Source organism: Chenopodium quinoa, unplaced genomic scaffold, assembly GCF_001683475.1.
Source record: "Chenopodium quinoa cultivar QQ74 unplaced genomic scaffold, ASM168347v1, whole genome shotgun sequence".
NCBI lineage: Eukaryota > Viridiplantae > Streptophyta > Magnoliopsida > Caryophyllales > Amaranthaceae > Chenopodium > Chenopodium quinoa.
The window spans coordinates 10,199-24,487 of NW_018744513.1; the positions used below are offsets into that span (position 1 = coordinate 10,199).

Below are 14,289 nucleotides of genomic sequence, written 5' to 3' on the forward strand. Positions count from 1 at the left end.
TGTACAATCTAGAATATTCTAGAGTTGGGTATTTGGTCTTATCCATTGATGGAACCCTAGGTAATGTACATTATATATATCCCGTACTAGATGAAATATGAAATACAACGTAACAATCTTCCCTCATCTCTCTGTATTTTCTCTTCCATATTTAACAGGGAATTTGTTTTTAAAACAAAGCTGTGAATTTATTTATGTTAACAATATTGTGGGAAATCATTCCATCATTTAATTTATTTATTTTTGTAAGTATTGTAACATTGAAAAACTCTATATATATATATACATACATATATATATATACATACATACATATATATATATACATACATATATATATACATATACATACATATATATATACATATACATACATATATATATACATATACATACATATATATATACATATATATATACATATACATATATATATATACATATATATATATATATACTACCTCCGTTACACGTTAAGTGCAACAAAGGGGTGTGCACATTTCCCAAGAAAAAAAATGGAAAGAGTGATTAAATAACATAAGTGCATGTGATTAGTTTGAGGAGAGAGAAAATTGGGTCCCATTATTCCTTGGTTTGCTTTTAATAAGTCTGCCAAAATTTTGTGGGGGAAGTGGATTTCCCGCCCCACTTTTCACCAAATTTCAAATCAAAATTTTGCCAAATATCAAAGTCAAACATTCTTTGTTCCAAAAGGCAACCTCCTTTATAAAGAGGCAGCTACATACCCAATTCATTGTTCCACAATTTCATTACATAACAACCAGTCAGCATGAGTTAGATTAAATTACAACCAAAGTTTTTTTTTTTTCTAAAATGAAGCAAAAAAAATTCCTACAGCAGCATTCAAGAACAGCTTCATCAGCAATCATCATCAGCAGCTTATATTCCAACTTCAGGTTCCTTCTGCTTTGTCAAAAAAATCTGAAAACAACAACACAAAAAAAAAAAAAAAAAAAAAAAAACAGAAGACAGCAAGCAATGGAAGAGGTCAGTGATGATGGGTTTTGGAGTATTGAACAAATGCTAATCGATGAAGAACATCAAGAATATGATGATATGGAAACAGATGAAGATGGTTATGAAACAGAAACAAATGAAGAAAATGAACATGGGCAGCCATCGATTTGCAGAAAATAATTAAATCTCGACCAAAGAAGGGGAATTGTCGATCATCTTCTTGCTATGCTACAAGAGGATGATGAATTACCTCGGGTGAACAATCAAAAATAGCCAGGAAATTTCATGTTCACAGATCAACAATACATCGAGTGTTTAAGGACATGCAAAAACAGAGAGAAAATGGAGAGGTGATTGATGTCAGGACAAAGAAATTGGGGAGGGTAGGTCCAAAACCAAAAGAATGGCCAGATGCACTGCTACAGTCAGTCCCTCTAAGGTTGCGGACAACCGAAAGAAGTTATGCGGCTGCTTTGGGAATTTCACATGTCACACTTTACAGGTTGATTAAACAGGGCAAATTAAGGGTTCATTCAAGCAACAATCATCCAGCCCTCAGTGCAGATCATAAGATTGCAAGGATGAATTGGGTTTTATCCCATATCATCCCTGGCACACCCACAACAAATCCCAGATTTGTTGATATGGATAAAGTCATTCATATCGACGAAAAATGGTTTTATTTAAACCCGGAGACAAGGAAGTTTTATCTCTGTCCACTAGAAGAAGACCCATACAGATGCCAACAAAGTAAAAGGTTCAAAGTGAAAGGCATGTTCATGGGACTCATTGGCAGAGTACTTCAAGATGAACAAGGCAGAATTATTCACGATGGGAAGTATGGGATTTTCCCATTTGTGTATGAGCAAATGGCTAAAAAAAGTAGCAAGAACAGGCAAGCTGGGACAATGGAATTAAAAGCCCATCAACATGTCACAAAAGATATCATAAGAGATATGCTTTTAAACAAAGTCATTCCAGCTATTCTAGAGAAGTGGCCAAGACAATTAGGCAGGAATGTGTACATTCAATGGGACAACGCTAGACCACACAAAATACCAACAGATCCAGAGTTTGTGGCAGCAGCAACCCAAAGGGGCCTCAACATCCAAATGATATATCAACCAGCCCAATCCCCTGATTTAAATGTCTTAGACTTAGGCTTATTCAACTCAATTCAGTCACTGCAATATCATACTTTCCCAACTAATTTGTCTGAGTTAATTAAGGAAGTTGAGAATGCATACACTGAGTTTGACCCTATTGTGAACAGAAACAGTTGGCTGACATTACAAATGGTTATGCTTAAGATTCTTCAGCATAAAGGGGGAAACAACTTCAAAACTCCACATATGGCAAAGGAAAGGCTGGAAAATGTAGGAATTTTGCCCAGAAATGTTCCAGTGGACAAACATATTTTAGAGGAGGCAATCCACTATCTTAGTAAAAGGTTCAGGCCATCAGATCGACCAAATGACACAAATGCAGAACAAGAAGCAGGAAATGAAGAAGGAAGGAATGAAGTGGATGCAGACTAAATGCAGCAGTACATATTGCCATTTTGAACCACATTTTGTGCAGGTAATAGTCATAGGGACTCCTTATAATGTGGTTATGTGTTTATGCCCTTTTGTATGTACAGTTAAGAAAAGGCATGGAAGGCAATCAAGTTGATTACAAGTTGTAACATTTGTTGATTGCCACATGTAACCACATTTTATGAATGTAATTAGTCTAGGGCCCCTTAGTAAAATTTTCTATGTGGTTATGCCATCTTTTGTGTGTAATTAAACTAAGGCATGTAAGGCAATCAAGTAGGGACTCTTTATGTGTGTGTGCCTTATTTATTTTAAGCATTTCCATCAGAAGGTAATATTTTTTTTCAGTACATGAGTCATGGTTTGTTACCTCAAACATCAAATGTTACACAATTTAATGGAGCAAAATCAAACACATGAACCATTTTGTCAATTGAGTCCCTTCATCATCTGGAAATCTACAACATAAACTGATCTCTCAACTAAGTATCACTGAGATCAATCAACCAAAATAGGACTGACATGCATTACAATGACCTCCCCAATTCAATGAAACACATGCATTTAAGGCAACATTCATCATTCATCAATCAACCATCTCCATATTCATCAACATTCATGAACCACAAAAGGCAACCATATTCACAATGTGAAACAGAAAAGACAACCATATCCACAATATCACCAGAAAAGCCAACCATATTCACAACAAAAACCACAAAAGGCAGCCATATTCACAATGTGAAACAGAAAAGGCAACCATATCCACAATATCACCAGAAAAGCCAACCATATTCACAACAAAAACACCAAAAGGCAACCATATTCACAATGTGAAACAGAGAAGACAACCATAGACACAATATCAAATAAAAAACCCAACCATATTCACAATATCAACCAAAATAGCCAACCATATCCATAATATCAACCAGAAAACCACAACCATATTCACAATATCACCAGAAAACCACAACCAAAATAGCCAACCATATCCACAATATCAACCAGAAAACCACAACCATACTCACAATATCACCAGAAAACCACAACCAAAATAGCCAACCATATCCACAATATCAACCAGAAAACCTCAACCATATTCACAATATCACCAGAAAAGCCAACCATATTCAAAATAGGAGCAACATCGATAATCATCACAATTGGGACTCATAGCAAGATTATCTCATTGTAGCAATAGCAATAACAATAAAGCAAAACATGTATTGAAGAATATAACAACCAGATCTAGCATAGATTTCATGCAACAAACAAAGGGACTAAGGTAATCAGAAACAGAAATTAAATATGGGTGAAGAAAATTATACGCTGCCCATTCACTGAGAAGGGTGAAATTTCCGATCAAGATGTTTCAGAAAATCGAGGTAACATGGATCGAATTGGTCCTCATCAACCACGAACCCAGATCTGATCCTTTTGTTGCCATCTTTTGCTTCTTCAGAAGGGAAGATCATTTTGGCTGGGGGATTTTTCATTGTAAAACCATAGTACTCCTCCTCTTCAACAACCTTTCCCTTTTCTTTTACCCCACCCTTTCCCCCTTTCTTCGTCTCCTTCCCCTTTCCCCCGTGTTTTCCCCCTCCTTTTCCATCTGAACCTCCCTCCTTCCCGTTGTCCCTTTCTTCAACATCACAAATTTTCACCCCCTTCCCACTTATCCTCCGCATAATTGTAGCTCTACCTAGCCTTCTTGGTTTAAAGGTGGGTCTTGTCGGTTTGACAATTGGAACCCTAGGATGGTAGTTCTCTTCCAAATCCACCACAGGATCTTCACCTTTTGCCATCTGAATAGAATTAAGGACCCTTCCCAAACACTCGAAAGAATGGTCAGACAACGCCTCCTTAGCTTCACCGGATCTGTAAAATTGAAAAGGCCAAGGCAAATCATCCTCAAGATACATAATAAGCTCATCAAGAACATCACGTTCGTCGTCATCATCACAAGCGAAAAAAACATCATGTAAAGGGGTCAAATCAGCCATTTTTAGGGACTCAAGTGTACACAAACGAGTAAATCAGCGAAATTTCTAAAAAAAAAAGGAAAAAGCGTTGATTCCGGTCAGATCTGATCGGAAAATCAACGGGGGAAACTCGAATGGAAGAGATAGATTGATGGAAGACAGAGATGGATGGAAGAGAGAGAAAGAGGGGCGTATGGTTGTGGTTAGGGTTTCTGGGTTCATGAGATGAATGAAGATGAATGATGAAGGTGGGAGTTGATTTAATGTGAATTGATTGAATTAAATGTGGGTAGTTGGGAGGGTTGTGTTTTGATTTTGGTGGGAGTCATTTGATAAATTAACTAAGGAATGGATTCTAATCAAATCTGTAAATTTGTGTTAATTGTGTTTTAAGAAAATTAAGTAAGGGCAGAATTGTAATTTGACAGGCAAATTTTTACTATATTAGGAAATTTTCACTTTGTTGCACTTAATGTGTAGCTTCCTTATTTGGCAAATGTTGCACTTAACGTGTAATGGAGGTAGTATATATATATATATATATATATATATATATATATATATATATATATATATATATATATATATATATATATATATATATATATATATATAACTCGAAAATGATAATTTTATTTTCAATGGCTACACACACTTTTCACCCAAAAGTTAACTGGCTTGAGGATAATTAGGAATAAAAAGTGAAAAAACCTAGCCTCCTTATAAAAACATTAAAATGTGCAAGGCTTGGAACTAAGTGGTTGGTTGAGTTCACGTATGCAATAAGGCAGCTTAAATAACCTCCTAATCTCCTCATTATGTTTCTCATAATACTCGTTTTCTTCTTCTGTAAAACCAACCCAATAACTATGTGGATCCTGACTTTCTCTAGTATGCGAAAAGTACGCGCTGTCTGTGGATGACTTACTGTCATCCTCATCATCTTCATGTGGTTGTTCATCTCCTTCTAGCACCGAGTGTTGGACCACCATTTCTAGGGACGATGAATAATTCTCTTGATGTACTCCTCTAGGCACATCGACATCGTTCTGTTGTTGAGTCAAGGTCAGTTTAAGGAATAAATCACTCATCTGTTGTTGAATCAAGGACATTTCAAGGGATGCATCATGTTGTAGTAGTCCACCAAACATGTCATTCTGTCCCGGAATCAAGCTCATTCCAAGAGATGAATCTTGTTGCTGCAGTGCACCTCCAGGTCCATGCTCTGGTTGTTCATCATCACACGGTAGCAATGGTTGTTGGCGCACACATTTAGCAAACGAAACTAGACTCTCTGTATAACCGATAATACCGCGGTCTGCACTCTCTACAGGAACATGGAGTGATTTCTTTTCCTGTGTCCTCAAATTATACAAATTTATTTTTTCATCTCGATGCCACTTCATTGTATCAGGATCTTCATCATTGATATACAAAATTCCCTCCTTCTTCCACAACACTACACCATGGCCTAAACTTACTCCGTCGGGAAGGCTGATATAATGTTGTTTGGTCCAATATCCTGTCGGACCATACCTCCAATACGACTTTCATCAAAATTATACAAGGTAGGGTACTTATCGTTGGAGCTCAGTTGCAAGAAGCCACGGCAAAATTTACTTGTTTCACCAGGCAAAGGAGTCTTCACGAAGACCTCATCCGCCATGTCGAAAGAGAGAAGGGAACGACTACGAAATATCCAACTGTGCATACGACCGTTGGAAATAGGTTTAGACACAGATATTTCCCGCGGGTTACCACCAAAATTAAAACCCGCATCAACCTCCTTCCAAGAATTCGCAGCAAGGGAGTACAATTGTACGATGCTGGAATTCGTCGTGTCATCAAAATTAACAACCTTGTAATCGTTAGTTATATCATCAAACCCAACCCCGGCACACGAGCTCTTGATACCCTCTGTATCAGGGAGTTTAAAGACTTCTCTAGTAGCCGGGTTCCACAGCAAAAACACAAACACGGTTTCACATACTGGATCATCATAATAAACTCTCCTCAATGTTACAAGGAAGAGTCCATTACAAGGGCCGTAAACGCAGCAATTGGATAAAACATCATAATGACAGATACGAATATCTGATACAGGTTCAAGAACAGCAGGTCTAATCTTGAACACAGTTTTAACACTAAGGTTTTCATAAGAAAATATGGTAAAAGAAAGGCCAGGATAAAAAATAGTCAAAAGAGAATCATGATCATATTCATCTTTTCGACTATTTATACGAGTCGTATAATGTTTGGTTGCAAATTCAGGGGATCTAATGAGAGAAAGCCAATACTTACAAACACAAGTAAATCGAATCAACGACGTTACTGGCAACCGCGCCAGGATCTCTATCAACACATTTTCTTGCAATTCCATGTAGTCTGCTGTAACCAAACACAGTTATGGATCTGATCGAAGTTTATGTTGAAAGAGCACACAATAGAAATAGCAAAGGTTAGTTATTTTTGGCAGGAAACTGTTTGTTTCTCTTTGTTTCATAATTTTATTTTAATGGCTGGTTTATTTATTTAAAACGGAGCCAATCAGATCGTACCACATGGCCTTGGTGATTAGAATCAATTTTTTCTTGAGAGATTTGTGTTATCTCAGTAAATCAAGGTCATTCATTTATTTTGAGACTGGTTGAGGTTATCTTAAATTAACCTTATTGTTATAATCAAGACTAATTATGTGAATTTTTCTTTATTTTGAGATTCTTGATTTACTTTTATATGTAATAATTGTTTAGTGGAATAGAATTTTATGATTTGTACAATGTAGTTTGAAATGATCTATTCTTATACTATCTCCAGGTTGTAATATATGCAACTTTGGTGTAAAATCTGTATGATATAAAAAATTCCGCATATAATATGAACCGGGTGTAGTATTACCAATAACCATAACAATGCCACTCTTCTCCGCAAATCTTGGATCAAACATTGGCCAAGGACAAGAAATAAGACTTAAAATATGCATAAGAGCTCAAAGAAGCTTAATATTGCATGAATTATTAAAATGAGCAGAGTAGAAGAAAATGAAAGTATTAATATGCTTGCAAAGTTATTATATAGTACCCATCAAATATCTGCCATTCAATCATTCATACTATTTGAGTTTGCTTCCATATTATCGATGAGGCGGATTGGGGTGGTGCTAGAATTCAATATTGGTTGCTCTAAAATAGTGCTTCTAGCCTTCTACCAGCGTGCAGCACACATGTGTTCGGTTTAAGGGGGGTATAAACTACAAAAATTGACCTGAATTGTTGCACATTTCCAGCAAACCCAAAATTCGAGTACAAATTCATTTACAAAATACATGATCAAACATTAGATCATTTCTACAAATCAAAACAACTTTCTGTTTAACTTCAGAAAGCTACAAAATGAAAATATGGAACTCACAAACTCAATTTCTCAAGTACTGCTTAACTTACAAATCAAAACAACTTACTGATTAACCTCAAGCATCAGAACAAATTAAAAGGTTGTTGGTTATGAAATCACACCAAAAGTTCTCAAACATCAAAAGGTATGAAATGAACATGAAAATCTGTACAATATAAAGATCCTGAAACTTTCAAAAGACAATGCCCTTTAACAACAGATATCTCTACTAATGCTTGGGAGTGGAGATTCCCTTAACTTCCCCCTACTCTTAAGCGTCAACCTGTGTAGCCGGACTGGCGGCGCCGATTCTATAGAGAGATTTTCTCTATAACAGAATAGCTACATATAACAAGTGTATCATTTTTTCCACAAGGAGTAAAAATGCAAGATTAAGATCAAAATTTTGAGATAACAACAAGGCCTTAGTCTCAAAATGATTTGGGCTCGGCTAACATGAATCGTCATAAGGAACAATACAATAAAATAAAGGGACCAAAAACAAAACTTTTGAGAGAATTTGGACAATTAAATTCACCAACAATCCATAAAATTTGCACTTTCATAGCAACACAAATTACTGCTCTAAAAATAGTACTGCCAATTCAGACAAATAATACAAGTCACCGACAGCATAAATCTGTCAAATTAAATCCATAAATCTAGCAATTCAATCATCAAGAGATAAAAAACAAGTGTAAGACCTCCAAAATCATGGATTTTTCATAACAATTGAGAAATCCCATAAAAATTCTACCAATTAAACATCAATTACTATAAAATTCTAAATCAAAATTGCATCTTTTACTTCTACCTCCATCTATACTACAGTAGAAACCTGTTTTCTTCATGAATTTTCAACAAAGAACAGTAAAATTCCAACACCCATCAAACTAAATCAAAGCTAAATTTTGATTGATTAATACAATATATAATTGATATATTATATAAACTAATAATACAACAAAAATACCCAATTATCACCAATGCATTATGATCTAATCAAAGATCAATATTTTTTAAAAATAAAAAAAACCCAGATCACTAACCAGATCTTAACCCACAAAGATTCAATCATTTACTCGATCTTCTTCTTCGCCGATCCCTCGGTTTCAAAGCTTGTATAACAGAGTCATTGTATTTCAAGGGTACAGCCTTTGATCTTCGTTGTTGGGGCTTCTTCTTGGTTACATTACCACCCTTATTAATCTTCTTCGGAATTTCGATCAAATCAGTAGTTTTAAAATCAACAACATTCTCATCATCTTCAACGAAATCCCCAAGAACATTCTGATCGGAATTGATGACAAGATTAGCAAATCGAAGGGCGGGTTTTCTACGACGAATAACCCGCCTTTGAATGTAGGGAACTCCGATCACAGACCCGGCAACATAGTAGACGGCTTTGACGAGTAGATCGAGGCCGTGGCAGCGGGGATTGGCGGCGGAAGGAGAGGAAGAAGAGGAGGTGGAGTTAGAGGAGGAAGAAAGAGAGTGAGTTGAGATAGTAGAGTGAGAAGAGAAGCAAGAAGAAGAGGAAGAACAGGAAGAAGGTGAAGGGGTAAGAGCAGAAGAAGGGGAAACAGGGGAAGTTAAAGATCTTCTGATTCTCATTTTAATGGTGGAAAATTGATGGGTTTTGAGGGTATTGATCTGGAGTTTAGGTGGATTTGAGGATGAGATTGAAAATTGAGGAAGAAGAAGGAGTGAAAATGGTGGTGGCAGAGAGAGAAGAGAGAAAGAGGGGAGATGGGCTAGATTTGGGCTAACCGCGTTATGAGGAGAAAAGAGGGGAGGTGGGTGGGATTGATATTTGAGAAATGAGAGAAGTGGTAATATTGAGCTTTTTTGAGGTGAGCTGTTTGAGACTCCTGTAGCCTTGGCCACTTGGGTAGTGAGAATGTGAGATCATTCAACTCAATCTCAAAAAAAAAAAAAAAAAAAAAGGAAAGAACTTTCCTTGGAAGAGGGATGATAATTGATTGATGAATCTATGTTTGAAATGGAATGATTTGATATTTTTTTTTGTGCTAGTGTTAAGGTGGTAAATATTACTCCCTCCGTTTCAAAATAATGTTCTTACTTTAATCAAATTTGTCTCACAAAAAACAAAAATTAATTGAAAATCATTTTGAAACGGAAGGAGTATTAAACGTTGTATATATATAAGTTGAGGATTAGTTAAATGGTGAATTGTGAGATATTTATTGAGTTTGATACAATGATGTGCTCCATTTTCTCCTCTATAGTTCATTGAAGAACTAGTTCTCCGATTAGTCTTTTTAACATCAGCATGTGTTCAATACTTAACTATTTTATATCCAAAATTAAAACTACCATTAAGGGTCTGTTCTGATTGACTGGATTGAACTGAACTGAACTTACTGGAGCTGAACTGAACTTAACTGAACTGAATATTTTATGAGGGAAGAAAGTTAAGAACTGAACTTATTAGAGCTGAACGAAACTGAACTGAAAATAATTTGAAGTGAACAGGTCTTAAATGTTAGGGGTGTTAACGAGCCAAGCCTGCTCGTGCATTGATTGAGACTCGGCTGGAATGGGCTCGCCTTGAACTCATATTCGGCTCGAAAGCTCGTGAACAAGCTCTAGTTTTTTTTAAATATACATTATTAATTTTTTCGTAATAAATCAATTAGTAACATAAACTTTTGTTTCATAAGTAGGATTTAGGAACTAATAATAATTTCTAAAACTCTAGTTTGTGTCCTCTTGAGTGTTAGAGCTTTCGTTCACGTTATGTAGAAGAAGATCCAACAAAAGAAAGAGAAAAAAAATAGTCCCACATCAAAAGATAGGAGCAAGTGATAGAATGTAAGAGTTGTAAAAGAAATTTTGATTGTTGTTGAAACTATGATTATGGGCACCATTTGGGTCTTGCTGATTTTAGGCTTTTCAAGCCTTGATCGAGTCTTGACCCTTCACTTGACAAGCTTCAAGCTCAAGCCAAGCCTACCTAGGCTTGATCTCGACTCGTCTGGTTAACACTAATATGATTATGCAAGAAATTGTTTCACCTAGTAGTTCTTTTGAGATCAAATTACACTATAGAAACTTTAAGGGTGAATATTTTTTAGGAAATTTTAGATTTTAACACCAAACAAATCAATGAAAATTGATATTAACACCTCCCAAAAAAAAATTATTTTAACACCACATAATAGAATTAAAATTTGAAGTTACCACCAGATAACGGTTTCTGTGACGGAAAAGTGTCGTGGGTCCCATGTTTTAGTTTTACCTCCAATTTTCTCACACAGTAACACGATTCTTCCTCCTTCATTGATTACTTTCAACCATTTTCATTGAATTCTCTCTGAATCTTCATCTACTCAAAAAAATTTCTTCATCTAGGGCATTCAATTTAGGGAAATTGTGTGGTTGGGGATAGCAGAGTACAAGGGAGCTGTCAACATTGCAGAAGAATAGTCTTTGAGGATTTCGTCATCCATCTTCCAAAAAAGGGCGAAATTTTGCTGGTAATCTGACAATTACAGGAGAAAGATTCCAAAGAAGGTATCTTTTTTACCTTTTTACAGCAAATTCGTGTATTACTTGTGAATAATGGATGTCAATTTTGCAATTTTATGCTTAATTATGGTTAATTTTGGGAACTGAAACAGAGAACCCTAGAAAATTCGAATTTTTTGAAATTGACTTTCTGAATTAGGTAATTGGTGTTTTTGGTTGACATGTTAGAGTAATTAATGTATTTTTATGTTAATTAACTTAGAGAAGAGTGTATATGTGTGATTTGTTTATTGATGCATGTTGGAGTGGATGCTTTGTAATTAAATAATCAGGTAGTGCAGTTGCTTAACAATGTGTTAATATTATACGGCTTTTAATAATACTATTATATCTGTGTTATTGGTGGGTAGATAATGGGTGACAATGAAGATATGGTGGACATCTGTCTAAGAGTGGGGGGTACATTTGTCCCTAAAAGAGTTAGCAAAGATAGACAGCAACTTTGTTGGTGTGGGGGTGGTGTTATTGGAGAAGAAATGTCCAAGTGTCTTAGTTGGATGTACAGGAGATTAGGACAGCTGCAATTCATGGATTTGTGCAAGGTGATATGGAGGTGCCTGTGTATTTCAACTGTTGGTATAGGCAGAAGGGTAAAACCTTTAACACTGGTAGAAGAGAGCTGTTGAACAGTGATAAAGTGAGGGGCCTTTTGGAGACTATTAATGCAGAGGGGTATGTTGAAGTCTTTGTGACAGCTCAAACTAATTTAAAGCCCAAAAGTTAGGCCCAACCTAATCCCCCCCTAAAGGATAAGGTGAGTACAAAAGGCAAAAAAAGTCAAAGTATTTCTACTGTAAGGAGGAGCCCTAAGTTTAAGAAGACAGAAGCTGAAAGGAAGGAAAGTCCACCTAGGGATAATTTAGTGACAAAGAAAGGGAAGGGAAAGCTTGCAGAAACTGGAGTGTCTGGTAGTTTAAAAGAGAAGAGTAAGGGGAAAGGTAAAGCCTCAGCAAAGGCTAAAGCATTGTGTTTGATGAGGATGATGTTGGTGGCAACAATGAATCTGACTACTCTAGCTCAGATTTGAGTGATGAGGACTTAGATTGGGAACCTGGTGAAGAGGAATTTGATGAAGGGGATGAAGAATGGTTCATTGAAGGGTCTAAGGAGATCCTAGATAAGGTTAACAAGAGTTTGAGGAAATTGAATGAAAGTGGCATAGATCAGGGTGTTGTTAAAGACAAGAGGTCGAGAGATGACCTGGATATAGGAACAGTAAGGGTCAATCCAGAGGCTGATGACTGTGATTCTGAGAGTTCAAGAAGCTTGTGTGGATCTGATTCAGAGGAGGATACTGCTCCTTGGTTCAATGAAGATGTGGATTTCCAGAAGCCCATTCAACTGCAGCTAAGGCAGAAATTCAAGAATGCTGGGATCTTGAGAAGGGTACTGAGACTGCATGCCATACAAGAGAGGTATGAGTTTTATTTTTTGCATAATGACAGTAGGAGGATTACAGTACAGTGTAGGTATAGATGTGATTGTCAATTCAACACTTATACTTGTAGAATGCTTGCATGTACATGTGTGGGGGGAGTGAAGTGTCATTTCAAGGTTTATGCATCAAAACTAGTGGGTCAGGAAACTTGGCAAATTAAAAGTTGTAAATTGAAACACACTTGTCTTAGAGTGAAGAAGAACAGGATGATTACTGCTGAATACATAGCAGATAGGTACCTAGAAGAGTTTAGGTCTAATTCTGCATGGAGAATTAAGGATATTAGGGCTAGGGTTCTTAATGATTTGGGAATTGAGGTGACCTACTTTAAAGCATGGATGGCAAGGTGTAGGGCAAAACTAATCATTTTTGGTTCAGCAAGGGAACAGTATGCTAGGGTCTGGGATTATGGAAAGGCTATGATGAAGTACAATCCTGGCTCTGGGTGCAATGTGGTTGTGGAAGGTATAGAAAGCCCTGAGCCCCCTCTATTTTTGAGAATGTTCATGTGCTTAAGGCCTTTGAGAGATGGCTTTGCTAAGGGCTGTAGGCCAATGATTGGGGTGGATGGTTGTCACCTCAAGGGTGCATATCCAGGACAAATCCTGGTGGCAGTAGCTAAGGATGGGAACAACAACCTATTCCCTCTAGCTTGGGCAACTGTGGAAGCAGAAAATAAAGACAGTTGGGGTTGGTTTTTACAGTCTTTGATGGCAATGTTCACACATGACCAAGGAGGAGGACTGACAATAATGTCAGACAGGCAAAAGGTAAACTTTCATGTTTTTTTGCCATTTCATTTATTTCAATCAATATCAGTTTACCTTCTGTTTATTTAATATAGTAACAACATGTTTATTGAATGAATATTGTAGGGTCTTCTGGAGGCAATGGATGATGTTGTGCCAAAAGCTGAAAAAAGGTTTTGTGTGAGGCACATTTGGACAAACTTCAAGCTCAAGTTCACTGGGTCAACATACAAGGAACTGTTTTGGGCAGAAGCTAGATCAACCACTGAGGTAAGTTATATATTGTATGCAAAGTAATTTATACTTCTATCTTGCTTTCAAACTGATTCATGTGCTGATTTTTGCTCCATTATTGCATGTTGTCAGTTTAACTTTAAATTTGCAATGGAATCTATTAAAGAGTTGTCAGAAGAGGCATATGATTATTTGGTCAAAATCCCCACCAAGTCTTGGTCAAGACATGCCTTCTCATCTAACTGCAAGTCCAACATATTGTTAAACAACATGTGTGAGACTTTCAATGCAGTGATTAGGCCTGCCAGGGATAAGCCTATCCTCACCCAAATGGAATGGATGAGGAGGTATGTGATGAATAGGAACAATGAAAAGTGGGAAGATTCTAAAACAATTACAAGCAACCTTACTCCTTTATGTGA

General features: G+C 36.5%; 2 protein-coding genes across 2 annotated transcripts; one reads left to right on the top strand and one right to left on the bottom strand.

Moving 5' to 3' along the window:
• Positions 1-1,301: 1,301 nt before the first annotated feature.
• On the top strand, positions 1,302-2,516 carry LOC110698347. The gene has a single exon (XM_021875760.1). The coding sequence runs from the start codon at positions 1,302-1,304 to the stop codon at positions 2,514-2,516; it is 1,215 nt and encodes a 404-aa protein (XP_021731452.1).
• Positions 2,517-5,978: 3,462 nt separating this feature from the next.
• Positions 5,979-6,881, bottom strand: LOC110698348 (putative F-box protein At3g16210). The gene has a single exon (XM_021875761.1). It carries the CDS (start codon positions 6,879-6,881, stop codon positions 5,979-5,981), a length of 903 nt encoding a protein of 300 aa, XP_021731453.1.
• Positions 6,882-14,289: the final 7,408 nt, after the last annotated feature.

What these genes read in the sequence shown, in the direction of transcription:
- LOC110698347 (XM_021875760.1), top strand. Translation starts at nt 1,302, where the DNA reads ATGCAAAAACAGAGAGAAAATGGAGAGGTGATTGATGTCAGGACAAAG.
- LOC110698348 (XM_021875761.1), bottom strand. Translation starts at nt 6,881, where the DNA reads ATGGAATTGCAAGAAAATGTGTTGATAGAGATCCTGGCGCGGTTGCCA.